This window comes from Festucalex cinctus, chromosome 6 (assembly GCF_051991245.1).
Source record: "Festucalex cinctus isolate MCC-2025b chromosome 6, RoL_Fcin_1.0, whole genome shotgun sequence".
NCBI lineage: Eukaryota > Metazoa > Chordata > Actinopteri > Syngnathiformes > Syngnathidae > Festucalex > Festucalex cinctus.
In genome coordinates this window covers 21239431-21261948 of record NC_135416.1, presented here as the reverse complement: position 1 = coordinate 21261948, position 22518 = coordinate 21239431, and the positions used below count along the sequence as shown (strand labels likewise).

General features: G+C 38.6%; 2 protein-coding genes across 4 annotated transcripts in view; one reads left to right on the top strand and one right to left on the bottom strand.

Moving 5' to 3' along the window:
• Positions 1 to 711: 711 nt before the first annotated feature.
• On the bottom strand, positions 712 to 4896 carry nthl1 (nth-like DNA glycosylase 1). Its single transcript, XM_077524473.1, has 6 exons — positions 4641 to 4896; positions 3953 to 4215; positions 3686 to 3856; positions 3441 to 3600; positions 1297 to 1402; positions 712 to 1029 (listed from the first exon to the last, which is right to left on the bottom strand). The coding sequence occupies exons 1-6, from the start codon at positions 4858 to 4860 to the stop codon at positions 732 to 734; spliced, it is 1218 nt and encodes a 405-aa protein (XP_077380599.1). The 5' UTR covers positions 4861 to 4896; the 3' UTR covers positions 712 to 731.
• Positions 4897 to 5133: 237 nt separating this feature from the next.
• Positions 5134 to 22518, top strand: part of tsc2 (TSC complex subunit 2) — a 34484-nt gene continuing 17099 nt past the window's right edge. For 2 of the 3 annotated variants that reach the window (XM_077525644.1, XM_077525643.1), the window contains exons 1-26: positions 5134 to 5319; positions 6505 to 6676; positions 8118 to 8204; positions 8292 to 8402; positions 8486 to 8633; positions 8768 to 8885; positions 8965 to 9013; positions 9122 to 9247; positions 9335 to 9408; positions 9791 to 9917; positions 10803 to 10946; positions 11021 to 11158; positions 11261 to 11364; positions 11454 to 11535; positions 12544 to 12699; positions 12771 to 12884; positions 14115 to 14237; positions 14319 to 14425; positions 14502 to 14670; positions 14795 to 14917; positions 15004 to 15108; positions 17123 to 17312; positions 17411 to 17504; positions 17592 to 17694; positions 17876 to 17970; positions 21446 to 21586. In XM_077525644.1, coding sequence (XP_077381770.1) covers positions 6542 to 6676; positions 8118 to 8204; positions 8292 to 8402; positions 8486 to 8633; positions 8768 to 8885; positions 8965 to 9013; positions 9122 to 9247; positions 9335 to 9408; positions 9791 to 9917; positions 10803 to 10946; positions 11021 to 11158; positions 11261 to 11364; positions 11454 to 11535; positions 12544 to 12699; positions 12771 to 12884; positions 14115 to 14237; positions 14319 to 14425; positions 14502 to 14670; positions 14795 to 14917; positions 15004 to 15108; positions 17123 to 17312; positions 17411 to 17504; positions 17592 to 17694; positions 17876 to 17970; positions 21446 to 21586 — 2963 coding nt within the window. In that variant the 5' untranslated portion in view covers positions 5134 to 5319; positions 6505 to 6541. The remainder of the gene's footprint in view (positions 5320 to 6504; positions 6677 to 8117; positions 8205 to 8291; positions 8403 to 8485; positions 8634 to 8767; positions 8886 to 8964; positions 9014 to 9121; positions 9248 to 9334; positions 9409 to 9790; positions 9918 to 10802; positions 10947 to 11020; positions 11159 to 11260; positions 11365 to 11453; positions 11536 to 12543; positions 12700 to 12770; positions 12885 to 14114; positions 14238 to 14318; positions 14426 to 14501; positions 14671 to 14794; positions 14918 to 15003; positions 15109 to 17122; positions 17313 to 17410; positions 17505 to 17591; positions 17695 to 17875; positions 17971 to 21445; positions 21587 to 22518) is intronic. The other variant, XM_077525645.1, reaches the window with a different exon arrangement.

The window sequence follows — 22518 nt, the reverse complement described above, 5'->3', positions numbered from 1 at the left end:
TTCCAGTGTGAAAGCTTTTTTGTCAAAGTGAAAGCACAATTGCCTTAAGAGACAAATATGGCGCGTAATAAAAAAAAATGTGGAAAGTTCAACATCTCAAATGTTGAATATTGATTGGTTCTTCCATACAAGTCCCTCCCTCCATCTGTTGTCAGTGGACAAGAGTGGACAAGAGGTGAAAGGTTATTTGTGATATATTTTATGTTGCTTATGGTGTAGGATGTAAATGTTAGTTTTGGTCGATACAGCAACTCACAACGTTCTACAAAGCTCACACCTAATCCTTAAAAGTTTGCAAAGTTTACAGTTCATTCTGCTCCAAAGATTCATTCATCATTGGGAATGATAACAGACTAGTAAACAATTCTATCCAATAAATCAAATGAATGTATAACAATAATCAGGAAGTTCCTGAAACACACAAAAACAAGACTAGACTAGAACAATGGAGAAGCAAGCAAAGCCATCATACTGGTGTCAGATGACAATTTGTCATGGGTAAGTAGCATGACCCACATTTTTCTTTTTTCTTTTTTTTTTTTAAATGAAGTGTTTGAAGGTCTGAGTGGTATTACACAGACTAAAGTGTACAAACAAAAAAATGTGAATTTGTAATATGAAGTAGCAAAATATATATATATATATATTTGTCTGGCAGAAACAACACAGTATTTGTTTTGTTCCTAAACTGACAAAGCATAAAACCAAAACCACACTCCAAGAGGTTTTATTTAGTGTTTAACCTTGCGGTTCAGTTTCCTTCTTTGAGTGGCGAGGTTGACACTCTGTGGCTCATTTATTGTGTCTGCATTAACATCAGTTTCTTGTCCAGATTCAGTTTTTGCTTGGAGGGAAGAAGTTGAAGATGGCGAGAGCGCTGACTGAACTTTAAGCAGCTTTGCAGGAGAGCTTTGGTGCGCGGACGGGCAGCTATGCTGGTTCAAACACAGGGAGCAGAGCGGGTTGGTTGGAAGGCAAACTTGCTGTCCAAAACCCACAAGTAACCAGTTTATCTCGCTCCAGAGATCCCTGTAAACATTGGCAAGCATTAACACAAGACGATGACTTGAAACATGCCATTGCTGTTTTTGTTCAGTTACATTCTTGATAGCCAGAAAACCTTTCATAAATGATCAATTTGATTTAAATTCCTTAGTGCATGAAAACAGTCATCATTCTAGATTTTTTTTGTAGACTGCAGCCTTCATAGGCTACAATATAGGGACATTAATGACTATTTATAGCTTATAGTTATTCATAGACTTACTAAACAGATTTTAAGGGCATGTACTGTACCTGGGTAACCATTCCTGTAGAGCCTTGCGTGTTGCCTCAGGGTTCTTGGTGGGCTTCATGAGCCAGCCCAGTCTGTTGGAGATCCGATGCACGTGTGTGTCTACACCTGTGAGAGGAAGTTCGACAATTTTGAATGCTACGGTAAATGGCATTGAAAATGCTTGCAGCTGTGTAACATCACAATATGTTTTAATGCTGTGACCGCATTTAAAAGATACTAAATGAGCAAGCAATGTTGTTGGCATTTGAGTGAAAAACTAAAGGCTAATGGCACCCAATGTCAGGTATGATTCAAATGCTTTGTTTTTCAATATGGTTTTGGCGCCCTCTAGAGGTTGGTTTAAAACGTGCAACATTGCCGAGGAAGGAAACAATCTACACCAGGCGTCAGTAACCTTTACTCTCAAAAGAGCAATTTTATGCCAAATACATCACAAGGAAACTCTGGAACTGCAAAACATTTGAACATTGTGACGATGAAACTGTGTGTTAGAGTTAAATCTAAAGTACTTAACTCTTGGGCCTTCTAAGAGCTTTCAGATTCCTTTTCTTCTACCTTTCATCTTCCGTTTTTGGATTACAGTGTTCCCTCGTTTTCCGCTGGGGTTAGGTTCCAAAAAATACCCGCAATAAATGAAATCCGCGAAGTAGTTAGCTTTATGTTTTACAACTCTTGTAAATGTTTTAAGGCTCTAAAATCCCCGACCGCACAATTTATACACTTTTCTCATTGAGGCATTTACATGTTCTCACATTTCTCTCTTGTTCAAACATTGACAATGTTCAAACCTTCATAAATTTTATAAAATGGGTATATTACTGTAAAAAAATCCGAAAAATTGCACTTAAAAAAAAATCCGCGATACAGCGAGACCGCGAAAAGTGAACCGCGTTACAGCGAGGGAAGACTGTAATTTTTTTTTTTTTTGTGTGTGTGTAATTTTTCACATTTTTAGACATTTCTGCCTTTCTGTCAAATTACTGATTTTTTTTTTGCAAGCATCTCCGTTTTTGAACATTTTAGGTCTTTTTGCCATCAATTTTCTGACATTTTTGGCAATACATTTTGTGGACATTTTAAGGTAATTTTCATGAATTCTTTTGTTTTGGGACATTTTTATGGTTACTTTTTGAACCTACCCACCGTCCCACCATCACCCTTTTCTTAAAACAATTTTCGGACTTTTTGGGGGCAATTTTGTAAACATTTTAAGCTATTTTTCCATTATTTCCTCTTTTGTTTTTCAACATTTGATACTTTTTAAATGTTTTTTTTTTTTTTTTTTTTTTTAAATACATTTTCTGACTTTTTTTTTGGGGGGGGGGGGGGGTATTTTCTGTACATTTTGTGGGAATTTACGGGATTTCTTCTTTTGTTTCTTAACATTTGATAATTTTTAAAGGTTTGCCTTTCAGCTTTAAAAAAAAAAATTCGGACTTTTTTTTTTTTGGGGGGGGGGGCATAATTTTCTGTACATTTTACATTTTACAGTAATTTTTGTGAATTCTTTTGTTTTTGGACATTTTATAGTTACTTTCTAAACATTTTATTTTCTGCCTTTTTAAAAAAAATACATTTTCTGACTGCAATTCCAAAGCTATTTTATGGTAATTTTCTGCCTTTCTTTTGTTTTTGTACATTTCATGGTTACTTTTTGAACATTTTCTTTTCTGCTTTTTTAATTCAATACTTTGATATTTTTATGACACTTTTTCAGTTGTTAATTATTCAGTTTTAAATCATAAATTCAATTAAAGAATATTTTATGTAAAAATAAATAAATAAATAAATATGTAAAAAAAATAAATACTTTTTATATTTTTATTTTTTTAAGATCCACAGGAGATGGACTAAAGAGCCACAATGGGGATGCATGCTTTGACAAATTTCCCACATTTCAGTGTACTACTATTATTACTACTACTACTGCTACTGCTACTACTACACTACTTTATTGTAAAGGTTTCAAGAATAGGTTAGTGTATGAAAGTATGTAGTGTACTAAAGTATGTATGACTTGCTTCCAATTCCAGTGTTGATATCCCACAAATTTGTAGTACTGTCTATTCTCAAGGCTGTTGCACTTGATTTTAAATCTGATTAGAAATAAAAGTGATTCCACTTGCTTGGATTGTACACCCACCTATACCAGAGACCTGGTCCCAGGCGATATCCATAGCCAGGTGAGCCATCTTGGGTCCCACCCCTGGCAGACGGACAAGCCCCTCTACCGTGTCTGGAATGTCCCCTCCATAATCCTTCACAAGCATGGCCGATGTCATCTTCAGAAATTTGACTTTGTTCTACAAAGGAATAGTGAAACGGAAATGTCAAGGAGGTAGATGCATAATTTGTGCACCGATTCAAATGTAGATTTTGTGGCCTTACCCTCCAGAAGCCAACTGGGTAGATGAGTTTCCCCAAAGTTTCCTCATCAGTAGACAGGAGTTTTTCTGCAGTACAGCCATGTTCTCTAAGCCTCTGCATGGCAGCTGCTGTCACCTGGTCTTTGGTCTGACTGGACAGCATCAGGGACACCAACACCTGGAAGCGTCTCACCTGCATAAAGAACGACACATATTCAGAAAATCTTTGTCAAAGCAAAGTTGTTGTTTTTTTTAAACTAGCATATAAATATAGTGTATATAGACCAACATTAGCTGGAGCCTCTGCGTCATAGCACTTCTCTGCTCCCATGCTATCTACGGGGGCATCACGGCTGCTCCTCATCTCTCGAATGTGTGCCAACTGTTTCTTCCAGTCAGGAGGCTCCCAGTGCTCCGTCTTCACTGGTGACCCACCTTCATCGTACTCCACCTTTATTTGTCGCCGTCTGCGGCCAAGCGAAGATAACGACAGAGCATCTGATTCTAGTTTTGGTTGAGCGGTGGCCAACTGGAGGAGGTCCTGACTCCCATCTGAACAGAGAGAATGACACATTTCAACTTGAAGAGGAAAGAATGCAATAACAAACTAGAATGCATGATTTAGCCACATGGCCCAATGAACGAGTGTCTATTATTCTGTTGGTTTAATTTAATGAATTTAATTGAATTTATACACTGCCCTGACAAATATATATATATTGTAATATTTGGGTGGACCAATTTTTTTATTTTGTTTTCCTCATGTATTATTATATTTTGCTGACCTCAGCTATTATGTGTATTTTATTATTTCCGATTCACTGAGGTGGAAGCATGTTTTCATTTATTTTGATTTTAGTACTGTAAGAAATAAAAATAAATAAAAAAATCACACACTTGTGCACACTGTGTTAAATGAACTAGTCTCCATGACAACATTCCAAGAAGAATAAAGGACTACTTAATTTCAATATTACCTAGTGTTGTCAAGGAGGCTGTTTTCTGGGAGATTCTCGCCTCCTCTTCTTCTACTTTGACAGCCACCGAGGAAATGGCATCCGCGTCCCCTCGTCTGGATCGGAGAGGGGCAACAGCGGCGGTGCACCTGGCAACCTTCTCAGCTCTCCGAGTGACAACTGTCATGTTTTGTGAAAAATAAGGAGAAGTCATTCGGAAACACAAAACTGCACTGAACATGCTCCCGCCACGGCGGACATGAAGAAAACGGGGACACCTAGGAACTAAAGTCAGTGCACTGTTTCGAGGGGGAGGGGAAAAAAAACTAACTGCTGGTTTCAATAAATAAGTATAAGATAATTTTATTAGTATTTCACGAAAAGTAAACTTACATTATATTAAACGTTTTTGGTAGTTTGGTAATCTGAAAACAAAATGTTTGTGATGTTTAGCTAGTACTGGACTACATTTCCCAGGGGACAGCGCAGCGAACGTGTTTTTGCCGGAAGTCTCGGTGTCAGACCATCGGTGTGTCATCCGATCAGTGCAGGATTGTGCTGTGCTTGCTCCAGAAGCAGAACAACCCTCCCGCGGGGTGAATTTAATAACTATTTAATGTACAAACGTGGCTAGCACTCCTTCAGTTGCAGAGGGGAAGCTGTGACTGAATGACACAAAAAAGAGCTCAATACGAATAAGGTGAGGAGAGGGGCGGTGTTTACCACTCAAGGAATGCTAGCCTCCTGCAGTCAGTGGTAAAGTTAACGGGTCAGTCAGCAACGACATGATCATGATGCAATTGTCTTAATTCAGCCGAGTTTAATGTTTAGTCCTAATGATGTCCATGTCCTCTGGCCGGAGAGGAAATTACAACGATGTCGCTGTTAAATGGAAGCAGAGAAGGGGTTGTGTTTGCTTCACTCCGTTCCCCTCTGCTCCTCTGTCAAGTGCACATGGCAAACATTCTTTAAATGTAACCCTAATCTTGAAAACGTTTTCTACTGCATGATAGGCCTATTTGGTTTTAATATGTGGTTTATGCTTTGCCCATTGATAACCAACATTGCATTTGAGTTGACCGGAATATGCAATTTTTGATGAAATATATTGGCTACACTAGTGTATTGTGTTTTTAAATTTGACTTAAGTATGGTTCATACAGAAATCTGTGATGCACCTTTGTTAAGTTTTGGCAGCTTAACGATGCATTCGGATGAATGGATGACGGAAAGATGAAGTTTCTTTAGCCAAGTATGGCGTATTTATTGTGGAGCACAACAAAGCACGTCTGCACTCAACAGCCTCCAGGCTCAAAATAAAAAGAAGATAAAATAAAAAAGGAAGAAAAAAAAAAAGTGAGCGCCTCACAATAACAACCTTTACTCAAGATGTTTGCTTTTCTTGTGATAATCATGTTTAGTCCTGCAATTAAAATTAAATGGCCATATGCACTTTTAATAATGGTCCTCTTCTCCTGGCTGACACCCCCCCACCCCCGTTTGCCCTCGAACTATGCCTGCCAAACACCACCACCACCTGCTGTTTGAATACAAACCCATTGGGTTAATTAGTGGAACCCAGAGCTCAAAGTAAACATGATGAAGCTGCATTTAACTGTTATGCTGCACACAAATCGAAAACGTCTTTGCTCTAAATGTTTTTGATGTTTGATGTTTAATGTTGTTTCTACATTGTCAATGTATATTCTTTTAGTAAAATTTGTAAGCTACTTTTGGTTTCTCTCCTTCTGAATGGTTTTTAACTGTTTGTTGATGCTTGTAGGTGTTGTCTCTCCTTGTGTAAAACACATTGAGTTGCCTTGTGTATGAAATGGGCTATAGAAATAGACTTGCCTTGCCGTAATGCATTTCACTCTGTTCACAGCCTTCCATTGTACACTGCACACCCTCTTTGCTAAAGGATGAATAAACAACCAAGTAAAGAAAGCTTAAAAGACAAGGTGAAGGGGATATTTGGTCTTGGACCCCCACGTCCCCCCAGCAAACAGAGTGACCACAAATCGTCTGAGTTTATCATTACAGCTGATATCATCAAGGTAAGTTAAAAGCCGTTAAAGTCTGGGCCTTGAGGGCCGTAGTTCTGCCTATTGTAGATGTGATCAGACTTCTAAATAAACCTGATAATGATCCTGATCATTCGATTCAGGTGTGTTGGGGGAGTCAAACCTCTGAAAAGTGCACGATAGTGGCCCTCAAGGACTTAGGTTTGAGAGCTATGGGATTGCATATGACTTGAGATGTTTTAAAATTGACACCAATGTGATGAAAGTTGAGTCATTTAGTCACTAATAACATTTTTGATGCTTTTTAGTACTTGTATTATAATTTAAAAAATGTAGGCGAAGGAAATGCTTTGCAATATATGCTTATTGCTCATACACTGATTTATGTAGACCAGTGGTTCTCACTCTTTTTACACCAAGTACCACAAAAAAAAACAACTCAGCGCTCCAAGTACTGTACCACCATAATGACCAAGATTCAATTAATTGAAAAATAGACAAATCTTATTACAAAAATTAAAAAATATAATTTCTTTCTTTTTTTCTTTCTTTCTTTCTTTCTTTCTTTCTTTCTTTCTTTCTTTCTTTCTTTCTTTCTTTCTTTCTTTCTTTCTTTCTTTCTTTTTTTTCTTTCTTTCTTTTTTTTTTCAGTCGTATGGTTTTTCTTATTTAAGACAAAAAAAGGTTGTGTTTTTCCCTTGGCTAGTTTCGGCGGCAACTGTTGCCTTCCTCAGAAGCTGCATTTAACTGTTCTGCTGAGGCGACAGTTGATGCCAAAATTAGTCAAGCTAAAAACACAACCTTTTTCTTTCTTAAATAAGAAAAAACATATGGCTAGTTTTTGCGGACAAAATGTTTTTGTTTTTTTAAACCATATATTTTTTTCTTTACGATTACTATAACATTTTGCACAGTTTAAACATTTAATTCAGTGGTTCTTTCGCATACCACTAGAGGGAGCCTGGGTACCATTCGGATTACAGTAGAGTAATTTAATTTCCCAACCATTGTGCTGGGGTGCAGTGTGCTGTGAAAGCTCTAATTAGGGTGCGCCACAGGAACTTAATCTTTTTTTTTTTTTTTTTTTTTTTTTTTTCCAATTGTCAGAAAATTATTTATTTGTAACAAATAATATATCTTTGCTCATATATCTATGCCAGTAACTTATTTTGTAATAGTGACAGAGATGGCATAATTGACTTATGCACTTTTGTGACATTTTTGTTTGTGCTGCAAGAGTTTTCAAACTTAAAATAGCTACCCTGGTTGAATAAAGGTTAGTAATCACTGATGTGGACCAACGCGGAGCATACACAGTAAAGCACAAGTGCATGGACGGGGGTTTGGTTGGCCCTTCTTATATGGTTGTTATATTTTGCATCACAAAGCCTGGCATTTGAACATGGCTGTGTGTGACCCTATTTATGTCCACTGTATTTTTTTTTTACCTTCCTTTCACCCTTCTTTTTCTCAGGAGCTCCACCCTGAATGTGGCCCAAGTAACCGCATCCGCACAATGAATCACATTTGTGATCTCGCCAAAACAAAAAGATTTGAGGAGGTGAGTGCTTTCATACATTTGATGTACATACCTGATGTACATTTATTAAAAGCTACCGTACATTTACACTGTGTGTGCGTTTGGCAGCATGCAGTAGAGGCAGTGTGGAAATCCGTGGAGGACATGCTGACACCGGAACAACCTCCTGAGGCCAGACATGCTGTCCTTCAGCTGCTCAAGGCTATTATACAGGGACAGGTTGATACATACAACATAGACAAATGCTTTGAAAATGTTCACAGATGTATTTCCAGAGACCTAATCATGTTTCTCTTTGGAAGGGCGAGCGACTCGGGGCCCTGAGAGCTTACTTTTTCAACGTGATTAGAGACTACCAACCATGCAATGAAGATCTTTCCGACAGACTGGAAGTCTTCAAGGCCTTAACTGAGAATGGGAAGGACATCACATACCTTGAGGAGGACATAGGTGAATAAGATGAATATGTAAATGCTTCACTTGGGTCGTTGTTGCGGTCTTCACAATATAAAGTCATCATCAATGCGCTTTATATTCAGCAAGCATACATGACATAGAGTCTCATCTCTCTTTTGTCCGTTTAGCTCGCTTTGTCCTGTTGTGGATGGACATCGGCCTCACCTCTGACTTTCTTCACGTTCTTGTCAATCTGGTGAAGTTCAATAGTTGTTACTTGGACCAAAATGTCTCCATCATGGTCCAGTAAGTCGCACAGCCAATACTACAGACGTGCTTTGTTTTCTAGCTATGATTAAGATTTTTTTCTTCTTTTTTTTTGCAGGAAAATCTGTCTTCTCTGCAACAGAACGACCTCTTCAACAGATATTGAGGTTGGTTGCTTTTACTTTAGTTTTCCAAAGTGTAGATGTAACAATTAGTTGGAATGGTGGGCACAATGCAATTCTTACAGTAGCAGTGACACGTTTTATATATTTCAGGTGGCTCTCCAAGTCCTTGATGCAGTGGTGTGTTACAACTGTCTCCCCTCAGACTCTCTTTGTGTCTTCATCGTCACACTGTGCCATACAGTCAATGTCAAAGAATTCTGTGAATCCTGCTGGAATGTAGGTAGAAATGCATTTCAATGCTCTTAATTTCAGGACAAACAAATTAACTGTCTCCTCTTCTTGTTTTTTTATTGTCTCATGCAGTTGATGAGGAAAGTGCTAGGCACTCACCTTGGCCACAGTGCTATTTACAGAATGTGCCGCATCATGGAAGAGAGGTATTGTTGCTGTTCTGTCCCCTTTCCCATTAGGACATAATTTGGAGCTGTGAACCACACTGCAATGGCCTGCTTGTGCTAAAATGTTTACACTGTGTTATATTTTTGCAAATTATGTAAACATTTTTGCAACTAAACTAATCAACAAACTTTTTAACTTGTTCTTATGCACATTCAGAAACATACCCTTCTTATATTATTTTTGGGGTATTTTCTTTTGTCTTTTTCTAAAAGTGTTGGAAAACTAAGAAAATAATTTCATTGCTCATACCATTGCTGTGACATGACAAATATGTTAAATCTTGACTGTTTTGTTTTTTTTTAGCTTGGTGTGGTTCTCTCATTTGATTTGATGTCCCTAATTTCCTGTGCTGTCCATCAGGGTGTACATGGAAGATGCGCCGTTGTTGAGAGGAGCTGTGTTCTTTGTTGGAATGGCACTGTGGGGAGCACAGAGGCTGCCTGCACTCAAAAACACGCCCACCCTGGTTCTGCCTTCTTTTTACAAGGTAAAAAGTGCTTTTTGTCATAGTTTTAGATGTCTACATCCATTAATGGCATAATGCTCTAATCAGTTTCACACAGACATTACAAGTTTTGTTTTTCTGTGCATGTCCTTATCTAATGTCATAAGTCTGAAATTTGAACTTTCTGCACTTATGGTAAATGGACTACATTTTATATAGCGCTTAGATTATACCATGTGGTACCCAAAGCGCTTTACAAAGGCTCGCATTCACCCATCCACACACACATTCATACATCAGTGGGAGGCGGCTCCCATGCAGGGTGCTGCCAAGTCCATTGGGAGCAAATTAGGGTTCAGTATCTCGCTCAAGGACACTTGGACATGGTCACAAGGGTCCAGGAGTGAACCCACAGCCTCTCTGTCTATCCGTCTATCCACCTCCATAAAGTGATTGTTGATTTCATGTCAGGGTTTGTTCAAGGCCCCAAACATTTACCAGGCGTTCGACTGTCCTTTTTGCAAGAACATGTTCTAAAGTTTTCTTGCAACAAGAAAAGACCCTTAAGACTGCAGGCGATTAAAGCTGTCTGTCTCTCTGACGTGCAGCATGCGGTTAGCATGTCTGTGACAGTTCTTATGCTTTGAATTAACCCATAAGGCAGAAAAGACAAGACAAATATTCAAATGTGTTTATTATTTGTCTTTAACATATTTGATACTGGAGTAATCCAAAAGTATTTAAAAATAATCATTACATTAGTATTATGGTACTTGTATTACATTACTATCTACATTTTTTAACAGGTAGTTGGTAACAGTAGATAGTGATACATTTGTGAAGTAAACCTCCCAACCCTCCATGCACGTGCAAAATAATTAGGGTGACTGCTGTGATTATTTATTTCCTCTTCTCTCTTCCACTAAGGCCATGTCGTGTGCCAACGAGGTAGTGTCCTATGAAATCGTCCTTTCAATCACCCGACTGATTAGGAAATATGGCAAGGAGCTGCAAGTTGTTACTTGGGACATTCTACTGGGCATCATAGAGCGGCTGTTGCAGCAGATTCAGGTACACGTGCACACACCAGACATCTTCGGTGCAAAATGTCCTTTTTACCAAAACATTCTCAATTATCCTCATAGGCAATAGGCAGCCCTGAATTAAAAGCCATCGTTTATGAGCTGTTGACAACAATTGAAGAGTTGTATGAGCAGAATGGTTACCATGGTTCTACGGAGAAGTTCTTCACTCTGGTGGAAAAGTGTGCCGACAAAAGACCTGTTAGTCTTGTGCCTTCTCACTTTCTAATGTCAATTTCTTTCTTACTTTAAAAAAAAAAAAAATTCAGCATCTCTGTCTGTCTTGCTCTGTTTGTGTGACAGGATGCGTCGGTGCTGACCCTCATCTCGTACAGGGCCCAGTCCATTCAGCCTGCCAAAGATGGCTGGATTCAGAGCCTTCATCGACTGATGGAGAAATTCTTCAGGTGGGATCCACACACTGATACGATAGTTTAGTCTCACGCATACAGTGAATGTGTTTCATAATGGTTCCGGTCCACTGTCTCCCTAAAAGAAATGAGAGCCGCAGCGTGATCAGGATCAAAGTCCTTTACATCCTGTCTTTTGTTTTAAGCACCAACCGCCAACTATATGAGGTATGTACAGCATACTATTTAATTTCAATTTTTTATTGCACCCTCTGGACCAGTGGTCCTCTGGGACAGGTGTCCACCCTTTTTGTCATGTCTTCCGCAGCCAACACAGGTGATTCATATCATCAGCTAATCAGCAAGCTCTGGAGAAGCCTGATAACGATTCCCACCTGTGTTTGCTGTGGGAGAGGACCACTGCTCTTGACCATTCCAAATATCCTGTGCTCTTAATTTTTGTCTTGCACATTTTCTGCTTGATGTGATGCTGTCACAAATGTTACACAAATGTTAGTTATAGAATTAATTGTGTAAAAAGTGGAAGTTAATAACCGTAATTAAATATTTGTTATTATTAATTTTAAAAATGTTATTAACTCATTTGTTCCCCAAATCATATAAATACGTTCTATTTTAAATGTATTAAGTGTCCCAAAGATTTACAAAGACGTCCAACGCAGCTGAATAAAATCAAGCTCATCAGCTCAAGCTTTGCAGGAGCCTGATAAAGACCCTGACCATGAATCAGGTGTGTTGGTGGAGAGAAACATAGAAAACAGGCTGGGTAGGGGCTCTCGAGGACTGGACTTGGGCACCCCTGTACTAGAGCATACAGAAGGCTTTGCGGCAGCCTCTCAACTGCAGAGAACGGGTGAAAAAAAATTGTAGTAATTACAAAAACGGCCAGCAGGTGGCAGCAGAGTATGAGATCAACCAGGGCCATGTTGCAAAAGGCTCTTTTCCCCAATGTTTTCAACACATTTGTGAATAATGAAACCTAGCTATATTCTTATGCTAATTGTCGCACAGCTGAAACTGATATAAATATACTATTTTTTTTTTCCTGATGAAAGAAGTGACTCTAATATTTCCATGTATTTATAGCAATAGAAAACAATATTCTGTGGGCCTTGCAAAATGAGTCAAAATCCAGTAAAACAGCCGGGAGCGAAGGAGGTTGCTTCACTGTAAATGACCATAGTTGTAATGGAAATGAATAATTTTCTCTTTCAGGATGAGTTGATAGAAATGGTAGTGATCCCCCAGCTTAGTGGAATCGCCGAAGACCGAGACCTGGCTGTAAGAAAACAAGCTACCCAACTTTTGGTGGATCTGGCTGAGGGCTGTAACACCCACCACTTCACTAGCCTGTTGGACATTATTGAGCGGGTAAGAGTACGTCAAATAACACAGCGGAACCTATGGCCCATATCAAGTATGTTGTAATTGCTGCTTTCTAGGTTGCAAGCCGTTCTCTGGTATGTTCAGGGCCTGCCGACGTTTCAGAGCACACAGCAGAGTCGCCAATGGAGGATGTCAAGACTGCAATACTGGGACTACTTGAGATTCTTCAGGTGAATTGATAGTAATATGTACGATGGCGTATTAGGGCCACGTATTAATATATATATTTTTCAGAGGGCGGGGACAATATTCGGAGAAAAACTCGCAATGCCGGAAAAAAACTCAGAAACAGGAGAAATACAAGTAGCGTAGCTATAGTCTAATATGAGGATTCATTTGGTGCTTAAAGGGATTGTTATGATTTTTTGACATGAATCTCTATTTCATCCTCACTCAGTGGTATGCGATCAGCACTGATTTACCCTTGACAGCGTTCTGTGATGCGAGTTCTGGTCCGGTGTTGGACGAGAGGAAAATAGTCCGGCAAGTTAGCTGTCGTCGCGGAAATAGTTATAAATAAAATACTATTTTCCTCTCGTCCAACACCGGACCAGGACTCGCGTCACAGAACGCTGTCAGAGGTAAATCAGTGCTGATCGCACACGCTGGAGGTGAGGATGAAATAGAGATTCATGTCAAAAAATCCAAACTATCCCTTTAATGGGACACTGTTTATAAAATGAAAAGGCAGGATTTTGACTGATTCATTCTTAATTTAAACTTTACTCGTTATACGCAGCAGCTAGAGCAACAACACTTCCTGATCCACTATCAGCTGACTAACACTAACCAGTCAGAAGCTAGCATACTTTAGGTAAATGCAAGTGAATGATGGAGAGCAGCAGATTTGACACAATAACTTAGATACTGTACAAAAAAAATCCCAAAATTTATGAATATGTAAATAATAATTCCAGAAACGTAAATATACATGTTAACAAATTAATTTAAATTGCTTGATCACAGGGTGTGGACCTTCTCAAAGCGAGGCATGTTTGTCGCTGGCCAGTGGCCGTACACAACGCTTCAAAGACCGAATGCTTAACATCATATGGTTAGTCTCTACGGAAGCAATTACTATCTCCTTATTTGGAAACCCGACCCAAAAGTATTGGCACAGTCGCGTAGTACGCTACATGTATTTCTTGCAAGTTTTTTTCCTCATAAATTTGCCACTTTATAAAGTGTCATATTTACCAATTTATTTTTTCCTTGCAAATTTGTGACTTTATAAAGTGGTAAATTTGTGAGTTTTTTTTTCTCGAAATATTGCCCCGGTCCTCTAAACAAATCTATATCAATATGTGGCCCTAATATGCTGTCGTAAATATGAAATAAAATAATTTGATAAAAAACAAACAGTAACAAATCAACTACCAAAATTTGTTTTCTCTCTCTAGAGTAAACTTTACAGTCTGCCAGCCAGTCACGCCTCTCGAGTTTATGAAATGCTTATCAGCCATTTGCAACTCCACTACAAGAACAAGTACTGTTCTGTGATTGCTTCTAGTATCAGACTACAAGTAAGTGCAACTGCATCGGAAGTTTTACGAGATTCATTTCTGCTCAGTTGTCTTTATTTTAAAACATCCGTTTGTCTTTAGGTGCTAGATTTCTTCTTGAGGATGCGAGCAGACTCTCTTCATCGCGTTGGTGTTCCCAACAAAGATGGGGCCATGAGGTTTAGCCCTTATTGCTACTGTGATATAGGGTCAGTACTTGCAAGTGCGGACACGCACGCACATATGTCCTTAATCACTGATTGATTTCACGTTTTTGTCTTTCAGGGAACCAGAAAAAAGAGCAAATGAGAAGAAGCCACCAGGTCCGACATCTCCACCTGCCACTGGCGCTCCTCCTCCCACAGCTCCTCCTCCTTCTGTCACTACACCAATCCGCTTTGCCTACCTGCCCTACTCACCTGCTTTCAGTGTTCTCTTGCAGTGCCTCAAGATGGTACACATTATTATTATTATTATTATTATTATCCATCCATGCATCCATTTTCTTTTTAATTTGTAAAAATTAGCCACAGACCCCGATATTGTGAACACTCCTGAATAAAGCTTTTATTGTGCAGGAGACTGATTGGAAGGTGGTGAAATTGGTCTTGGAGAAACTGCCGTGCACGCTGCAGTACAAAGTTCTGCTGCTAACATCACCTTGCAGTTTAGACCAGCTTTGTTCGACTCTCTGCTGCATGGTAGTACATTCTTAGTCTTGTGCAGGTATGTACACTATCAAAGCCACTTCACTGTGACAAGTCAGGATTGCTTCCTCTGCATGTAGGTGAAAGCGCCAGAGGGATTTTCAAGAACGGATGTTCAGCTGGCAGTGGTTCCCGTCCTAACAGCCATCACCTCCTATCATACCTCCCTGGAACAATCAAGACAAGTATATATCACAGTCTGTAGAAACAGTCTTTGACCACTGAGCAGAGGTTACACGAAACCTTTAAGCTGTTTTTAACTCATTCACTCCCAGGACATTTTCACGGTTTTACTGGATTTTGACTGATTTTGCAAGGCCCATAGCATATTGTGTCCTATTGTTTTAAAACATGGAACCTACCAAAAGAAAGATTAAAGTCTCTTCTTTCATCAGGAAAAAAAAAAGTGCATTTCTAGCTGTTTCCATTTTGCATCAATTAGCATTAGAATATTGCTAAGTTTCATCATTATTCACACATCTGTTTAAAACAGTCAGGAAAAGAGCTTTTTGCGCTCTTATACTCTGCTGCCATCTGCTGGCCGTTTTTGTAATAACTACCATTGCTTCAAGCATTCTCTTCAGTTCAGAGGTTGCATCAAAGCCAAAACGTATAATTACGTCTTTGTGAGCAAGGTAATATTTAAAATAAGAACGTATTTATACGTTTTTGGGAGTAAATGAGTTAACTATTAATAATCCATAATTTCGTCTATACTAGGGTCAGCAAACTTTCCTGTGAAAAGAGCCATTTTAGGTCAAATAAATAACCAAAAATGTGTCTGGAGCCGCAAAACATTTAAACATTGAGATGGAGAAACCAGTGTGTTAGTGTTAGTCAATCCAATACTTTGACATTCATTTTCTTCTACCTTTCGTCTTTAGTTTTTGGATTATTTTTGTGTGCAATTTTCATACATTTCCTAAAAATTTTTTTTTTTTTGCCTTTCTCTAATATTTTAGGCAATATGTTTTTTTTGTTTTGTTTTTTTAATTTTGTTGACATTTTATGGTAATTTTCAGGATTTTTTCTTTTGTTTTTAGACATTTCATAGTTACTTTTTGAACATTTTGTAAAAAAGTAGAAACAATTATTTAATTGAAGAAAAAAAAGTTTTTGCCTTTTTCTTTTTTTTTCTTTTCTTTTTTTTTTCAATTAATTTTTACGACTTTTTTGGCAATTCCAAAAATATCTTTATTGTAATTTTCTGTCTTTCTTTGTTTTTGGACATTTTAGGTTTGACATTTTCTTTTCTGCCTTTTTTTTTTTTTTTTTTTTTTTTTTTTTTTTTTTTTTTAAGGGATACTTTACTTATTTAGCCATTTTTGGCAGTCAAATATTAATATTTTGCCTATAATTTGATATTTTCATTATTTTTCATGTACAATTAGTACCTTTTAAAACACATTTTGCAACTTGCTGTCGACTGAAAATGACATCACAAAGGCTCAGGTAAACAATCATAGCTTGTGTATGTCACATGACCAAACCTAAAAAACAGGTGAGCTGTGATTGGGTACCTGAGCCCTTCTGATGTCATTTTCAGTTGACAGCAAGTTGCAAAATGTGTTTTTAAATGTACTAATTGTACGTGAAACATAATGAAAGTATCAAATTAATTATAGACAAAATATTAACTATTTATTGCTATAATTGGCTAAATAAGTGAAGTATCCCTTTAAATTACATTCTCTGTCCTTTTTGGCAATTTTTTGAACCTTTTATGGTAAATTTCTGCTTTTTAGCTTCCATTTTGGACATTTTATGATCACTGTTTGGACATTTTTAGGTGATTTTTTTTTGTGTGTGTTTTTTTTTTTTTAACATCTTTTTCAGGTAACTTTAAAAATTTGGACTCGGACATTTTTTGGACTACTTAATTATTCATTAAATCTAAATCATTAATTCATTTGAAGACCAATTTATTTTAAAATTACAGCCGAAACCAGCTGGGATAGGCGCCAGCATCCCCACGACCCTAGTGAGGAAAAGCGGTTAAGAAAATGGATGGGGATATGTTAAAAAAAAAAAAATGAAATAAAAATAATTTCTAATTTATTTTGAGTGCCACAGGAGAGGGACTGAAGAGCCACAAATTTCCACAAAGTTAAACCATTCCAGGCTTTAAAAAATGAAAAATGATTCACTGCACTCTTCCATGAACTCAGCTGCAGTGACGTTTCCTTTTCTCTTCTTCAGAGAGAGTTGGTCCAGTGTCTTGAGACAGGCCTCATTTACCGCTGTGCCAAGCAGTGTGTGGTGGCTCTTACGATGTGCACGGTGGAGATGCCTGACATCATGATCAAACTGCTGCCTGCTCTTATCGTCAAGCTCACACACATCTCTGCAACAGTTGCCATGGCATCTCCAATGCTTGAGTTCCTTTCAAGTGAGTCAAACACTTTTTAACCAATGTTACAAAGTCAAGGTCATTTTTACGAAGCAGCCCACATAAATGCTTTTGCTGTTTTATTTCTCATCACGTAGCTCTGGTGCGCCTACCTCACCTTTATGCCAACTTTGTAGCTGAGCAATACGTTAGCGTGTTTGCCATCTCACTGCCCTACACTAACCCGTCCAAGTAAGTGCTCACAAATATACACACAAAAAGGCAAAATCTTTCTGACATACTATTTTTTTTATTTAATTTTTTTACCATTTCCGCCAGGTTCAACCAGTATATTGTATCTCTTGCCCACCATGTGATTGCTATGTGGTTTATCCGCTGCAGACTTCCCTTCCGTAAAGATTTTGTTCAGTACATCACAAAGGTGCGGGCTCATGTCTCTGCAATAGTACAGTATCTATATTGTATATTGCTGTCATCTCATCCTGTCTTTTTACTTGCATTTTAGAGTGACTTAAATTCTTTAGTTTGATTTTTCTTTCGTGAATTCTACTTTTGACACACTTTTTTTTTTTTTTTTGATTACTTGATGCTTGTTCTCCCAGGGTTTGCGTTCAAATGTCCTGCTGCCATTCGACGATGGCCACGAGCAGAGTTCCTTTCGTGCCCGAAGCACAAGCCTCAATGAAAGACCCAAAAGGTAAAGAATACATCCTGACACGATTGCTAGTGGGGACGTAACTCAGGAGCAAGAAGCACCATGCACTGTTGTGCAAAAAGCTTGGGGTTGCCAAGGTAACAGAGTCTTGGCATTTACAATGAGTGCCCCCAGGTTGCCATGGTGATCATTAGTCTGTTTTGAAGAGATTTGTTTTACATTTTAAAATTCGTGCACAGTGGATGGACAAGATAGCAGTGAAATATTGTAGTGTGAAAAAATAGAGATGTACACTATGTGGCAAAAATGTTTATTTTATCAAATAAAGGCCTGTAGTGTAGAAAAATATTTTTTAGTTTTTTTTTTATCCAGGTGTTTTTGTTGCCTTGTCCATCACCTGTATTGGGTAAAAGTACATCATGTTGAAAGATCAAAAGTTTCACATCATGTCATGTCATGACTTTGCATGCACACAATGAGAAATCCAGTGTATTTCTCATATAGAGAGATATGGACGTTTTCTCAGCAATGAGCTACCTGTGTATTGCATTCTTACTTTTACATAGTTTCCCTTTGTTTTAGTTTTGAAAGACAGCTCATTCGAAAGACAAGTCATGGGAAAAAAAAAAGGTGTCCAAACAAACATTTTCCGTGTGACAAAGCAGAAAAGAGAAATGAAACTCGCTGTTCCAATGCAATTTTACACTATATATTGCTTTTGTGAAATGAAAAAGAAACATTTTTAAAATCCATACCTCCACAAATCAAGCAGACATAAACCGCAGCAGACGTCAGCACATCGTTAAATCATTCATCCTGTTGTCTTTGGTCTGCTCATGGCTTATTGTGATATGTGAGGTCTTACATGTTATAAATATTTCATTTACAATTGAGCGCAAATCATGAACCTACTTGAACGAAAGTTACGGTAGTTTCTCTCTAAAGTCTGCCAGAATCCGTTACAGGATCCTGGTTGACTTCTCACAATCACTGTACATGTCGATCATACAACCCCTAGCAAAAAGTATGGAATCACCAGTCTTGGACGAGCACTCGCTCAGACATTTTATTGTGGAGATCAAACTCAGATCAAAAGCATGAAACAGTCGTATGGTCATTCCAAAGTGCAACATCTTGGCTTTCAGAAACACTTAAAGAAATGAAGAAAAAAATATTGTGCTGGTCAGTAAATGTTACTTTTTATAGAGCAAGTGCAGGGAAATAAATATGGAATCACTGCATTCTGAGGAAAAAAATATGGAATCACTCCATTTTGAGCAGAAAATAAGGACACACCCAGTCAATTTCCTTTCCTTAATTGGGCACCTGCCTCAAATGATATCTGCTCGTTAGTCAGCAGTTAAAAACAGTGCAGTTATCACACCTTGGAGGGCTGCTGGACCAAGTGGATTGGCAAGAATCATGGCTCCAACAAGGGAGATGTCTCTTGAGACCAAAGACAGGATTATCAAACTTCTTGAAGAAGGTAACTCTACACGTATGGTTGCCAAAGATGTTCACAGTCAGCTGTATCGAAGATCTGGATCAAGTACAAACAGCATGGGAAGGTTGTTCAAGTCAAGCGTACTTGTAGACCAAGGAAGACAAACAACTAAAGGCCATATGTGTTGAAAACAGAAAATGCACAACAAAACAAATGAAGAAGAAATGGGAGGAAGCTGGAGTCAATGTATGTGACAGAACTGTGCAAAACGGCTTCAAGGAAATGGGATTTACATACAGGAAAGCTAAACCATCATTGACGCTTATATAAAAAAGAAGACTGCAATGGGCTAAGGAGAGGCAATCATGGACTGTGGATGACTGGATGAAGGTTATCTTCAGTGATGAGTCATGAATCTGCATTGGACAAGGTGATGACGCTGGAACTTTTGTTTGGTGCCGTTCCAGTGAGATTTCAAAGAGGACTGCCTAAAGAAAACATCCAAATTCCCACAGTCCTTGATGATATGAGGCTGCATGTCAGGCAAAGGCACTGGGGAGATGGCTGTGGTTAAATCGTCAATAATTGCACAAGTTTACATTGACATTTTGGACAGCTTTCTTATCCCTTCAATTGAAAAAATGTTTGGGGATGATGAAATCATTTTCTAAGATGACAATGCATCATGCCACAGAGCAAAAACTGAAAGCATTCTTTGGAGAAAGACGCATCCAGTCAATGTCATGATCTGCAAACAGCCCAGATCTCAACCCAATTGAAAAACCAGTGGTGGAAATTGAAAAAAATGGTCCACAGCAAGGCTCCGACCTGCAAAGATGATCTGGCAACTGCAATCAAAGAGAGTTGGCATCAGATTGATGAAGAATACTGTTTGTCACTCATCAAGTCCTTGCCTCAGAGACTGCAAGCTGTCATAAAAGCCAGACGTGGTGCAGCTAAATACTAGTGATGTGTTTTGATTGTTTTTTCTTTGTCTGTTTTTCATGATTCCATATTTTTTTTCCTCAGAATGGAGTGATTCCATATTTATTTCCCTACATTTGCTCTATAAAATTAACATTTATTGACGAGCACAATGTTTTTTCTTCATTTCTTTTAGTGTTTCTGAAAGCCAAGATGCTGCACTTTGGAATGACCTTACGACTGTTTCATTCTTTTGATCTGAGTTTGATCTACAGAATAAAACATCTGAGTGCTCATCCAAGACTGGTGATTCCATACTTTTTGCTAGGGGTTGTAAAAGTGGTGAGTTGCATCACAAATGTGCCTCATGCATCTCTTTTTGACATCAGAAATTTTCACGAGTGGGTAAATTGTGTGTTAAATGAAAATGTCGGTCCCATTGCACAACAATCATCCGTTGGCTCCTTCTGTCTGTGTTGTTCAGAATGTCAGATTGAGTTTTCTTGTGCTTAAGCTTCCTTTTGTTCGTCTTTCTCCTGACCAGATCTTCGTCTTCATTGTGTAAAAAAAAAAAAAGTTTGTTTTATTTATCTACTGGAGTATTTCAGTTTTTCTTATTTAAGTTTCAAAAAAGCATTTTGCCCTCTGCTGTAGTTTTTTTCCTTTTTAATTGATCTTTATCTTCTTTATCAGTTGAGTTCTCCACTTTTCTGTAATCTGATTCATAATGTTCAACTGCTGTTAATTTTCACCCTGTTTTGTTTTTTCTTTCAAATTTTCATTTGGCACCTCCCCTGCCTCCTGCGATTGGGTGCTGTGTTGCGGTTGTGGTTTTGGGGGGTGGTCGTGTCATCCTGGATTCCTTCCACGTCGCCCCCCCCCCCCCCATTCCTCCCCCACCTTCTCCTGTGACCTTTGTCCTTTGACATTGTGGCCCCTCTGTGTGTGGTGTGTGCTGCTGGCTCACATGCTCGTGTTGCTATGGCGTTGGGGGGGATGATTCCTACGACCTCCCGATATACCATCACACACCACCACACGCCCCATCGCCTCCAAACCACCTTGACGTTGACTCACCCCCTTACTACCCACCGCCACTGTAACCTCCACCCATGCCCATTGCCGTCGACCCTTCGCCGTGGTATTCAGTCTCCGGGCGGCAAAAGTGGCGAAGGCGGCAGCGGTGGTAGCCAATAACAGCAGCTCTCCAGTTAAAGAGCTGCGGGACCTGTCAGCCATGGACGCTTTCCGATCCCGCAGCATCAGTGTCTCCGATCATGCGGTCCGCAGGTTAGAGAGTCTTCTGGGTAACCAAACTAAAAAAAAAAACAACTACCACCACCAATCGTTTGATTGTCTCCTCCATGGGATGGTTGATGGGGTGTTTGGTCATTGTCATGCAGATGGGTGGACACTTATTGCCATTGACGCCTTCAGTGGGGGCTGCATGCGAGGATTTGTGTCAAACATTTGCTGTTGTAGATTTTGCTTTGCATGCTGCAGTGTTTACAGAACACATTGGAAAGCATCTTAATCTATGTGGAATTGTGGATGTTTTTCTGGTTGATTTGTGTGACAACACTCGTGATTTTTATTTTGTTTCAAATGTTTTGGTTTTGCTTGTTGTGATCCTGACTGGGTTTGATTGGCTTATTAACAAATAAATGGCTGGCGGGAGCGGAAAAAAGCATGCTTATCCAAAGTAATGTCATCTTAAAGGGATACTTGACTCATTGAGCCATTTTCAGCAGTAAAAAGTTAATATTTTGTCTATAATTTAATGTGGCAAATTCATTATTTTTCCACGTACAATTCATACCTTTTAAAAAGTATTTTTTCTACTTGCTGTCGGTCGATGATGACGTCACCTGTGCTGAGGAAATAAGTAACGAACAATCATGGCTCACCTGTTTTCTGGAGTTGGTCAGCAAACTGAGCCATGATTGGTTCTTACCTACTTCCTCAACACAGGTGATGTCATCATTAGTCGACAGTAAGAGGCAAAAAAATGTTTTCAAAGGTATTAATTGACCATGGAAAAATAATGAAATAATCAAATTAATTCTGGACAAAATATGAACTTTTCACTGCTGAAAATTGTTCATTGGGTCAAGTATTCCTTTAAATGGGAAGTCAACCGTAAAATTATCTTTACAATAACAGGTATGCGGTCCCACAAGTCTAAACACACTTTTGTGATTAATTTTGCATTTCTGGAATAC